The sequence below is a fragment of the Acanthaster planci genome, linkage group LG11 (genome assembly GCF_054643075.1).
Source record: "Acanthaster planci isolate LZ-2023a linkage group LG11, COTS_SCS, whole genome shotgun sequence".
Classification (NCBI taxonomy): domain Eukaryota; kingdom Metazoa; phylum Echinodermata; class Asteroidea; order Valvatida; family Acanthasteridae; genus Acanthaster; species Acanthaster planci.
Genome location: NC_141787.1, coordinates 1,698,862 through 1,711,789, shown reverse-complemented (window position 1 = coordinate 1,711,789; position 12,928 = coordinate 1,698,862). Strand labels below are relative to the sequence as shown.

The following is a 12,928-nucleotide window of genomic DNA, read 5'->3' as shown; positions in this document are numbered from 1 at the left end:
AATACAGCCCGAGCACTGTCACTCTTACAGGCTTGGTGTCCATTCTTTGTTCAAACATGAAGAATGTGTTACGGGTTACTGTTTCAGGTTTGGCTGGATGGACAGAACATTCCTGACCTGTACCATGGTTTTTGGGGTTCGAAAAGCCATGCACAGAAATGGACGCCGGCACTATTTGGAATAATTCTTGATACCTTGAGAAAAGAAATGAGCAAATAGTTGGAAAACTTACCAACTATTGTAACTCTTTTCCTGACTTTATCTCTGCCATAGTTGAGATGGCTGTATCTATTTGAAGCCTAAAAGACAAAAGGAAAAACTGCAGATCACCAGTTGAGACATTTAAAAAATATTTTGAATGCACCATACTGGGTATAAAATAAAAAAATACATCTTTTTCCTAGGAAATTTTTCATTAGGAAAGAGATCGTATATTTCTAATTAGGACTTAATGACTCTGTCATCAGGGTGGACTACCTACAGCAAGTGTATATGTGCACAAGGAGGTAATCCAACATGTGTGTTATGTCGTAACAAACATCCTACTTTTTTTCACGAACAACTAGTCCTTTTTCTCCGGCAGCACGACTTTCATAACCAGCAGTCTCACCTGATGCTTGTGGCTGCCTATCTCTACTGACGGGACTCTCTCGACTGGTACCTGGACCCTTGCCAGGTTTTCCATGCCCGTCAAGTAATGCCTATAGCTGGGGCTCAGCTTGCCCCGGGGGTCCTGGCTACCGGGGCTGTGGGCGGCGTTGGAGTAAAACTCTGCCTCCTCTAGCCTAGCCTCGGTCCTACGGAGCTATATAAGGAAATATCAGGTCTCTTGATAAATGCAGAAATAATATTTTATGACTCTCCATTTCCATAATTAAGTGAACTGTCACAGGTGAAATGACTATACCAAACATACACCCATCTTGGACATTTGTTTCAATTCCTGGGATAATTTTCCAGGACACACCTTGGAATTTTGAGAATTTCCCAGGTACGGTTTGAAATTGAAAGCTTTCATCAGTTTTTTCACAGTATTACAGAAACCTGAATCGACAAAAATGGAGCTTGTCTCACTTTCCCTTTAAACTTTATACAGTAGTATAAGAACATTGGGAAATTCAAAAATTAGAGCAAAGATGTAGTAGATATGTCCTGTCATATCAATACTTTAACGTTTTCTTTTAAATTTAAAAATGCAAAAATGTGTCACATTAGGCATTATGACATATCACCTCAAGAGTTAAAGAGTCCTGAATTATGCAATAACCAATAATGAATTAATAACTAGCCTTCATAAAGAGATAAATTCTAAATACACAGAATAATTCAAGGGACTACATTTCACACTTACCACACTTTTTGCTTCAGCGTGATTATTCCATGCTGTCGTCAAATCTAAATATTGGCACGAAAAATGAGGAACCTCGTCATTTTTCTCTTTTGGGCAAAATTTGGATACCATTTTGACGAGACTCCAGAACTAAACCCAGTGTAAACGTACACATTCTTTACATTTCTGGTTTTAGGCTCTTCTTTGTTTTTTTTGCAGAATGGTTACAAAGTATCCTTTTTTCCCTTGAGTAGGTAACAGTCTGCAAAAATGCTGGACGTTAACTCGTAAAATTTTATTGTGCAAACACACTTGAGCGTGTGTTGAATGCAACACAAGAAATGTGCTGGTATCTAATTCAGGCATACTGGACGAGGATATATATATGGGATGTGTATATTCAACACCTGTTAGGTTGAGTTACTTGGGTTAAGGATGAAAAACTGCTGAGTCACAGAAATTAAGTTTGAAAACCGTGAACGGTGTTGTATAAACAGATTCAATTGAGCTCCCTTTCACTTGTCTTGTCAGAAAATCTTTTCAGGTGTGTCATCTATCATGCAGAAAAAACACCATGCAAACTGTCAGCTTTGTTCAGAAATTTTGGAATCTGCCAAACGGCACTTGTTTTCCCAACAAAACCGAGACGTTACAGCTCCCAAGTAAAGTTTTAACAAACACCATGTGACCAAGGAGCTAAATTTCATCTGAATACTGCACAACAGCTTTGAATCAACTGGCACCTGCCCTAAATCCTCAGTGAATCAAGAGAACCACAGATTTAAATGGGCTGGGTGTTTGGGGGCCAATACTGTGACTACTGGACCAATTACACGACAGAACACCAAGTCTTGACAACTTCCATACAGTACCAAGAAATCTCAGTGGCAAGAGGTTACGGATGCTTTGTCGTTGATAGCGAAAAAGCCACTGCTGAGGCAGGCTTATTCAGTGCCAACACAAAAATGCCCGTCGGCTACTTTTCGAAATTTTCCAGCAGGAACCCAGCTACTCCATTTCAACCGTCAGTGCTGAAGAGCCCTCCCCCCCACAACCAAGACTCTTCAAGCCCACTCACCATCGTATTTGGGGAAGGGTGCTGGCCCCCGCTGAACAGGCGTAGGGTCGGCTACTCGACGCACTCTGATGCTTCCAGACATGACGGTGTGCGCATATTAATGCTGACAGCTACTTGCAGATTCCATTGGCTGCACCTGTTACTGCGAGATACAAATGCAAACAACCAAGTTACTAACGGTCCCTGGATGTCATGTATTAGAAAATACATGTAAATGTGCAATAAAAGAGATGTTGGTTTAAAACAACCATTTTCAAAGGGTTCCTGTGTGTAGAACATGGCAAAATCAGCAATAAGGTGGGACTGGCTAAAACATTAGTCAAGCCAATATTTTCAGAAGAGCTGACTGAAACCAGATGTGCTTAATAGAAGGCCACAGGCATTGAGCTTAAAAAAAACAGAAAAAACTGGATGTGCTGTTGCATTGTTAGATCACATCGTATGTTTTTTGTGTGTATTGTGTCACAATAACTCCTCTGCCTGATTTTGAACTTTTGACATTGTATTTCAGTGGCAACTTGAACGGGATCTCATGCAATAACATAACCAATATAAATTGACACAAACAACTGTACAGGTGCTTTGAATGTCAAAGTGCCGGCAATATTTTACTGTTTTTTTTTCCATTGTTGATTTTTCTCCCAAGCAACATTGCCGATACAATGATAAAAACCATCCACAAATTGTACACAATTTAAAAACTCCCAAATACTGCAAACTTTAAGTACAAATCAAATGGTTTAGAAAAATAGTTTTACCACCTACTACTTGAAACGGATGGTTTGTTTCGATTCTAATGTAAACTGACAAAACAATCAGCAAATAATCCCTCAAAAATAAGCTACCAATTAATTAACCCTAATAGTCCTGAATGCTCCAATTTTAATATGATTTTGCACACACCCTAGGGAGTTAGGTTTAATACCTGCGTCATCGGCAATGAGAAATGTATGGAAACCATCCATTAACATGACACACTGCTGGAAAAAAATGTACATGTACATAAATTTGTACATAAATTTCAGTAATGTCATGATATTTTGATGACCCAGAAATATTTACGATTTCAATTTGTTTTCCTTTTGACTTCTGCATCTTCACAATTTTTTGAACATCACAATGGCAGGCACTATTTGGACCAATGTGTATGTTCATAAACTCTGAACGCTATACAGCAGTACACTACATGAACGTGGCCGTACACTACTTGTCCATGTTCTTGTACACTTATTATTTATTACAAGCATGAAACCTGAAACAAAAACGGAAAGCAAAACAACTTTCAAAGAAAAATATTCCCCATGTCAGTTGCTTGGTTCAATTTCGTGGGAATTCTGAGTAAAGACACAACGCCCAAAGCCATGTTTACTTACGTGCGAGGAAAGTTTACTATTTCGAACCCAAGATTTTTCCTAAAGGAAGTGCATATGTGTGTATTTGCAAATACATGTTTCGTATGTGGTTTTTCAACATGGTGCAATTTCAACGGAATCAAGACAAACAAAAGTGTTGCTTGTTGTAAGCCTGCCAATCAGGAAGTGAAATGCTCTGTATTTATTTCTGTCTTTTAATCAAAGAATTTTCTGCTGACTTCATGAATGATACAAAAATTACGTCTACTCTGATGCACAGTACATACATTGTGCATATCACAGTTGAACATTTCCTGGCATAAAACAACCACCAAGGAAGTCCCTTTTTAATGACAAATTGCAACAAAAACATAAAGTTAGCAAGGGAGAAACAAAGTTTTGTTTGTTGGGTGCCAAGTCACGGCAGCCCTGCAGGATGTGATGTCGCACCAGAGTGACAGGCATCCGGAAGATCGTGCATTTCCTGGCTCCACTGGTGAAACAATTGGGGGGGGGGGAATGTCCAATGTGTGATGTGGGAGAAAGCACTGCTGGTCGGTCCCAGTGAATGGAAACCTTGTGCAGTACATTTCTGTTTTCCCCGTAGGCCTACGTGACACATTTGTGTACTGTGTGACTCAGGACCGATTTGTCTGAGTTTGGTCTGTTTGGGGAAGGAAAGAGTTTCCCACGGACTGCACACTAGGTTTTGAGGGAGGGGGAAGAGTCTATTCACGATGCCTAACATAATGTATTTGCAGACGTAATGCATTAATCAACACCAAATTTCAGTGACTTTGTAGAAAGTTTCAGTTTACCTAAAGTATACCAATTTGGTTGTTTTGGGTTTTTTTGTATTTTGTCTCTCAGAGAACAAAAGTTTAAGGTCTTGTTTGATTCATGCAGATCTGGATTGCGATCAGTGATCTGACATTGGTTCACTGACACAAGAACCTGCGTAGTAGATTGAGCAAATCAGCGTTGGGATCATTGATCGAGATCTACCAGACTCGTGTGAAACAAACAGGCCCTAAGTGATTTGAGAACAAGAATGTTATTCTGGAAAGTACTAGTAAGGGACTGGTGTTGACAAAAGTTGTTAATGGCCCTTAAGGCAAAAAAAAGGTGCCATTTGCTGATATCATTATCCCACTAAAATGACAAGCGTCTCACCAGTCATTACCCTCATCACTTTAGATAGCCCTGAATATGCCGAACCTCCAATCCCCTGTACAATTTTGTGGTCAAGTATTCTAATTACGTGTACTTCGAACAGGAACTATTAAATGCACTTGGTAACTCACAAATGGCAAGATGCATTAGTGAAGAAAAAAATTTTTTGCACAGTAAAGGGGCATGATCGTCAGTCTTGAGCTGCATGTAGTCCATTTATTACACGTTGCTGGTTTACACTGAATGTATCGTGGTAGTTTCCTGATTTGAAGTGTGGGCAAGTCTTCTCCTTTAACAATTTCCCCGGTGCCCGATTCAATTTCTGTTCTCACTAACGCAAGCCGGGGCTTAACGGCGTTTGCGGGACCCTGAGCTAACTGTCAATCTCCACAACTTTAGACAGGGTTAACACGGTGGAGACGGCTGCCTGGGTGGTGAGTCATGCACGGGCCTTGGGCAGATCTACTCTCCGCCTTTAATACGACCCACCGCAGACTGTCGTTTCTCCATCCACGCCCATCATTCCGCAGGCAGCTGTCACTGAAACACTCTCGGCTTGCTACGACCACGTAATCGTCAAACACATTGATCTGTTCATGTTGTAATTAATCACTTGGGGGCAATTGATAGGATAAGCCCCATTACACCAGTAGGACATCCAGGCTCAAGTTATGCATGACTTTCGAGGTAGATACATGAAATGCCAATGCAATTAAAATGCAGCTTAATCTAATTACAAACTACACTCCTGCATTAACTGCTCACTCCGCCAGATCCTTTAAAATCCACGGGGGAGGGGGGGTTTGCAGGATTTTGTAGGATTGGGGAAGCTAGAGTACACTGCCAATACTGTGTGGGAATTCAGACTCTGTCTTTCATCTGTCTGGAACATTTTTGTCAGAACTCTTCCTGATTTCTCAAAATGATATGAACCATGTACCTACTGTACATATACATGTACATTTACTGTGCAGATTTTGTGAACGCTAAAACAAAATGGACAGCAGGGGCAGGATACATTACATGTACATGTGCTGCAATGCTTTATTAGTCAAGGGCTGTCAGAGCACTGTTTGGACACTCCCCACCCAGGCAATTTTGGACACCTTGCTTTGTTTACACAAATTCCCACGGAGGGAGAAACTGGGATGCTCTGTCTCTCACTTTAAGGTGCCAGTAACAGTAGCTGTCTTTATTTTCCAATGCCGGCTAAAAACAAGATGTGCTGCACATATATACAAACTATGTACACAAGTGCAAGGCGTTCAGCGCCGACAGCAATCCACGGAACTAGCTGTGTGAGCTGGTTCCTGCAGACTTATCAGCGTTTTGAGCTGCATGTACATATGTCATGCATGTGTTGCTGTTGGGCAACTGTCCGGCTTGGTTCACAGCTGCATGTCCGGCAGGCGTGAACACACAACTGGAACTGAAGCACGGGATCAGCTACCCTGGGAAAAAGTACAGTCATCATGATATAAATAGAGAGCGATACTCTGATGTAAAAAAAAAAATGAAATAATTAGAAAGGCATTTGTTTAGGACCACTGTATTGTTAGATCCCCTGACAAGGTGTACTCATGTCCCATGCAACGTGCCAAGTTCTGTGATTCAGAGAAATAACTTATTTCTACAATTTGGACAAAATACTAGGAAATATCCTTTTCACTTTGGAAGAAATTCCAATTACTGATTTCATTTTGGGACAGCTCTGCAATGAGCAATGACAGGAAAGATAGTACAGTACACGCATATTGAAAGCACAAAGCACGTATTTTACTAATGACTGTTGCAGTAAATGCACACGACACCTCGCTTTGTGGTGTAACCGAAAGACCAAATGTAAACTGACGCTTCTTCGGGGAAATGGCTGATCAACTTTTCTTTTGACCAGATGCTCACGGCAGGATCTACGCCTCGATAATCAAGTTGGTTCCTGCTGCATGCATACACCATCCTCTGCTATGCCGTTTCTCTTCCAAACACTTTCCTTTCAAATATGTATCCAAGAGCTCATGTAAAAAAAGCCATCAGTGATGGACAGCTCTTGCGATCACAAAAATTTTGAGCGGCGTCCTCTAGGATACAAACTTAGTTTACACTAAGAGTGGAAAAACAGCACGATAGCCTTCAGAGACCTGAGCAATTTCTGAAAGATTAAGATAGTGCTGAGTTTTCATATTCAGAGCTAATCAGTGGCCTCTAATAGGTATGACATCACAGACTGATTTGAATGGTTGAGCGCTTGCTTGTTATGCCTCTGATCGTCCCCTTGGGGTGGGGTGTTACTATAGACAGGCATACAATTCGGACTTCGACAAAAAAAATGAGGAAATTCTTTGCAAGACTTTGTACAGTGTTTGTCAATTTTCAATGACAACAGTGTGAAGTGAAAAACGAGGTAATCGGCTGATCCAAGGAAAAGTTGCATGCATGTGTAGAGCACTTTGTGCTTTTAAGCATGAATGTGAAACATCGCAATGTCTGCACTATACTCGGTTATCGTTCAACTGTGTAAATAGGCCAGAAAGCAAAACAAAACCAAAGTTGTGGAAAACATCATGCAATGACCAGTTTAAACATTCCCCTAATCTGTTAAACAGAACTCAGACATTAAGACAAACAATAAACATGTAAGGCAAGAACAAAACTAAATAAACAAACAGAAACAAAACACAAAAAGCCACAGCCGGCACTGCTCTAAATGCACATACACTGTACCGTACAAATGCTGCCCTGATCTTGCTGGAGCGCATTTTATTGATGTGTGATTGCATGCAAAATGAACATCTACATGTACTATCTGAAAGAGCTTTCAATAGACACAAAAAAGGCGCTGGAAATTGTATTAGCGTTGTCGTGACCTTTACGTCCTCATCCTTGCATAACGACAATATTAAAGCCCAACGTCTGTGCCAGCTCAGAGTTTACTCAAGTCCAGCTGTAAGAATATTTTTTTTTTCCTCTTTTTTTTTTTTTAACTCTGCAGGGATGAGAGAAAATAGCCTTGAACATCAATGACCTCGTGTTATTGGATTGTGGCAGAATGCTGCGGTATTGATGCTATTCCCTTCTGACTCGTGAGGAAAACTTTCATTCTTCCCCTATCCCTCCCCCCATGATGAAAGGTCTTCATTATTCACAGCCTGGGGACAGGGGCTCTTGTATAGTGGTGAAATCCAATCAAGATTCCAACTTTAGCGGATGGCCATATTTGGCAATCTTTAAATGTACAGAGTATACCTGCAACAGCATGAGCATTTAAAGCTGTCATTTAATGCAATGTATGTTGTCAATTGCAAAAACAAAATTCAAATATATGTTGCATCCCTTTTCTGTAGAACTCAGTTATATACAGCTACAAAGGAATTGCGTACATTTGATACAAATTTACAGAGGTAAAAATTGCTTTTTTTTCCAATATGAAAGATTAGTATTGACAATGAGCTCAGACATTTCATTTTTTTATGCCGAATTCAATTGGTTTTCCTCATTTAATGCCAGCAATAGACTTCTTTGAGCATTCCAGAATTTTACATACTATCCAAAGCATGATTTCGGATGAAAGACTTTTCTCCTTCCACTCTAATTCAAACAGTGCCCTGCAAAATGTAACCGATCCCATTGCAATAGGTTGTCGGTTTCTGTGGTACATTTCTGAATGGCAATTTTGACATCCGTGCACAATTATTTAAGAAGATTGGAGGAAAAACAATCAAACATTAGTTGAAGCAGGACAATACATGTATTTATATCACCACTATCGGCATTTTGATTTTTTGTCACAAGAGGACAAAGTTAGTAAGGAGAGAGATCAGACAAATGTGTCAGGTGACAGGTCAGATGGTCATGGCATTACAATGCCGCTCCTTGATGGCTGAGACAATGCCTGTTAGCATGGATATGGCTTGCTACACGCACAATCTGAAACAGGTGCACAATTTATAAGGTCGGTGTGTGGGTTCCGTGTCCACCTAGCATCTCTTCATACCAGTGAGGAGGGGCTTGGGCCAGAGTTGCAGATCTTCAGTCCACAAGTCAACTCACAAGTCATTTCCCACATGATTTCACGAGTCAGTGAGGAACTAACGAGATGAACAATGACAAGGGAATGCCTCTGTCACAGTTTACTTGAATAGCTTTCGAGTTGACTTGTGGCTGAATGACTTGTGACTGACTTGCGAAGACTTACATTGACTTGTGACTGACTCGATTACAACTCTGGCTTGGGCACAAAGAACATACATGTACATACATGTATGTACCCCGGCAAATGGGCAGATACGGTCAGCCACGAGCATTGCTAAGGTAGAAAAAGGGTAGTTTGAAAACCCTCCTTTTGCTTGAACAGTCACAGACCGTCAAAAATTCCTTCCACTTGATTTGCCACAGTACACGGACACACAGGGGTCATTTGACTCATTTTGACTGATAGGACAACGTTGTCAAGAATGCATCTTTGCATGGGGAAGGGGGCAGAGGGACTGTGCCACTATGGGAAACACAAAGAAGAAACGCCTTGCAAAGTTGTCCAGGTAAAAAAAAAGGGTATTCTTTTTACCATGGTCTTCATTCTTTCCTCTGGGTTTAAAGCTTTGATTGTGTTTATCTGCTTTAGTGAATTTGTTAAGTAAAAGTCATCATGGTGTTTGAATTAAATCTGTTCAATCAGCCAATCACCACCAAAGGTTACTGGTAGAGGTTTAGGCCGTGCTCGCACTGGACATACACTGTATTTTGGTCAAACATACAGAGACGATAGTTACTTTCCCACCTTACTACATGTACTTGTAAGTCCGCTGCAGACATCCCAGGAAGTTTTCCTGTCAGTTAGTTTTACTCAGCCACGTGGTCATTTCTACCGGCCAACTTCTGCCCGAGAAAGTCTAGTCCATCGGCTCGGTAAAAAACCTAAGGCTTAAAACTGCGAGCATACTGGTAGGTGACGGGTAAAACATATGGGAAGGAGGCTAGGTCTATCTACGCCAAAATAGAATTACATTAAAAATGTCAATGAACGGAAATTTAATGTAACTCCATAAATAACATAACATATTTTTTCTCCACAAAAAGCAATGGTATATTTATCCTTTCTCCCCCAAAAGTAACAGTAGTATCTTTAATTGCAGAAACCTGACTTTGGAGGATAATTTAATAAGGAAATGAAACCCCAAATTACACTAAATTCCACCTCAAGTCACACTTGGAATTCAAGTGTGCAAAGTTTTCCAACCTACAGAAGTAGCCTGGTGACCCACAAAGCTTTGTCTCCCAAAAAATGACCATCGAGCTATCAAATCTTGCCACCAACTAAGTTTAGAGTTCGGGTGAACAATTTACATTGTGGAAGATTTAATCTTTAGAACACATCACAATCCTGAAAAAGCTGTCTGTGAACGTCTACAATTGCATCAATTTTTACAAAAAAATCCTCCTCAACGACACCAAGAAATGCATGGGACCTGAACTTTTAAAAACAAGAACCCTGTGCAAAGGCTTCAAGTTCACTTCTCCCAACAATTTCAGCATTTTTATCAGTTCCCACCAAGTTTAAACTTCAGAACTTAGGGAACACTGAGTATGGAACCAGACGAAGGTTTGTTGGGAATAAAAAATGTTTTCAGTTTTAAAAAAAAAGAAGTTACAATTGTCAATACTAAGTGCAGTGCCAGTAAAGCAAAAAAAAAAATCATATTTATGCCAACTTCGCAAAGTGAAATATTTCAACGTGTAGTTTCTCTGCTTGCATTTATGGAGGTAGCTTGGATTTTTTACCACAGGAAAAATTAGGTAAAAAGAGCAAAATGGCCAACTGATCCACTTCTCAAAGACAACTGAACCTGACCACCATCACCAGAATCTTCCACTCCCACTGAATTCTGCAGGAGGTGCATTAGAGAGTTTAAAAGAGCAAAACGGCCAACTGATCCTCTACCCAAAGGCAACTGAACCTGACCACCATCACTGGAATCTTTCACTCCCACTGAATTCTGCAGGAGGTGCATTAGAGAGTTTCAGGACTGTCTTGGGTGTGAATTTGATGATTTTGATTTGGGGCATGAGCCATCTTGAGTGAAACTAAACAACGGTACATGAAACCTACCGGTGTGGAAGGTTCTGAGACCTTCCTCTTGCCTGATCATGTCCAAATGTTAGAAAGGGTGATTTGTAGGGTCTTAGTTACTTGGATTACTAAAAAGGTAACTTGTAAAAGGAGATAAATACTTAAAATAGAATTACACAAGTCCATAAAACACGATAAAGATAAAAAAGGCTTTGAAAAGAAAAAAACAAATACACAACAGATGAGTAGAACTGCATTGATGGGAATAAAAACCTTCAAAAGGGTAAAATGTGCTGGAACAAAAACACAGTAACAAATTTTTTAAAAGGATTTACACCAGCCTACACATGAGTCCTAGCACCATGATCTGGGGAGACTAAAAAATTATTTGGGGGATTTTGACACTTTGTTGAATGCACTGTAGTTATTCCTGTCTCTCTGCGTAGCATTGAACCATGTATGTCTGCACCATTCATGTTTACCACACGCGCACATAAAGCGGCTTTCACACTAGATAAATTCCCCGGGAATTCACGGGAAATTGCCGAGGAATTTTGGTCGGTCTGTTCACACTACTGAAAAAATTCCAGGGGAAAAGCTTTTCCCTGGTAAATATTGACCCCTACTCGGGAGTGGGGTTAAAGGAGAAAACCCTCGGGTTTTAACACTTTCCCAGGGAAAAACCAACTGGTGTGAACGTCGGCGGGTTTTAATTTATCATACCTTTTTGCGTCCACGGCTAGTGTGTCAAACCGTAATCTCGAAAGGTCACAGGGTCACAAACAGTACGCCAAATAATTCGCACGGTAACTTGGTCTTGCGATGTGGTACCTTTCAACCTTGCAACACCAACTTGGCATTGCACGACATAAACAACAGAGTTTGTGCAAGCACGTGCACGGCATTGTGGGATTAAACTTCCGCCAACAATTCATTTGCTAACATCCAGATGGGCACCCTCCGTTTACACATTTCCTAGGGTTTGATTGCCAGTGTGAAACGAGTGTGCATATTACCAGGAAATAGTGTCCCCAGGAGCTACCAAATGGGTCTAGTGTGAACGGTTGCTGGGGTTTTGAAGAGATAAAAAATCATTTTCCCAGGGATTTATTTCCCGGGGATTGGCTCTGCAGTGTGAAAAGGCCTTATGAGACTCTATGGCCTGGACCAGCCAAACTGCAGCACTGGGTTACATGCTGCAGTTGGGACTATCCCAACTATAAATACTGTGGCTAAGTTTACAGAGCCTGGTCTTGACACAGGTTTCTTGTTCTGTAGCTGTATGGTATAGTTGGTGAAGCATCCAGGGACACATCATTCTTGTTCTCACACTTGCATGGCAGGAACCTGACCCAAGAAAACTGCTCTTGGAACAGGATCACGTACCACCTGCTCATCAGGATTTTGCAGGAACACAGGGAAAACTGTATGGGATTTTCATTTTTGAACAGCTGCAAAAAATAGTGAGATGGCCGACAGTGCCGGAGACGATGAAAAAGTTTAGTAAAATTGGGGTTCATTACCTTTAGCACCCTGTTCCTATTATAGGAGAACAAATTCTACTTTTTCAAAACAACTTACATGTTCATGTATCTAAACAAGCTGTTGATGATGTCCTCTTTCATATCAGAAAGAAAAGAGAACAGGGCTTTTGGTTTTTGAGGGAAATTTTTGGGTAAAACAGCAGTGTACATGACCGCCCTGAAGAGCTGTGAACGACAAACAAACGATCGTAGTTTGGTTCCTTGACCTGGATGGAGATTTGTTTTGATGAAGCCAAAATACCTGAGTCAGGTAACCAGACAAAACATAAAACTACGGAGTCCGGCACTTTTCAGATTTTTTATTTGACCCCCACAACTTTAGTACCATTGGAAAGGTAATTTCAAAAGAAATTGAATGGTATAAAATTTGGCTCAATAGCTGCAAGT

At 40.7% G+C, this 12,928-nt stretch overlaps 1 protein-coding gene across 3 annotated transcripts in view; it reads right to left on the bottom strand.

Moving 5' to 3' along the window:
- Positions 1-12,928, bottom strand: part of cep350 (centrosomal protein 350) — a 38,182-nt gene that overhangs the window by 22,546 nt on the left and 2,708 nt on the right. For 2 of the 3 annotated variants that reach the window (XM_022228639.2, XM_022228640.2), the window contains exons 2-5: positions 2,409-2,550; positions 1,352-1,395; positions 611-805; positions 233-299 (exon numbers count right to left, since the gene is read on the bottom strand). In XM_022228639.2, the coding sequence (XP_022084331.2) occupies positions 233-299; positions 611-805; positions 1,352-1,395; positions 2,409-2,490 (388 nt within the window). In that variant the 5' untranslated portion in view covers positions 2,491-2,550. The remainder of the gene's footprint in view (positions 1-232; positions 300-610; positions 806-1,351; positions 1,396-2,408; positions 2,551-12,928) is intronic. The other variant, XM_087143384.1, reaches the window with a different exon arrangement.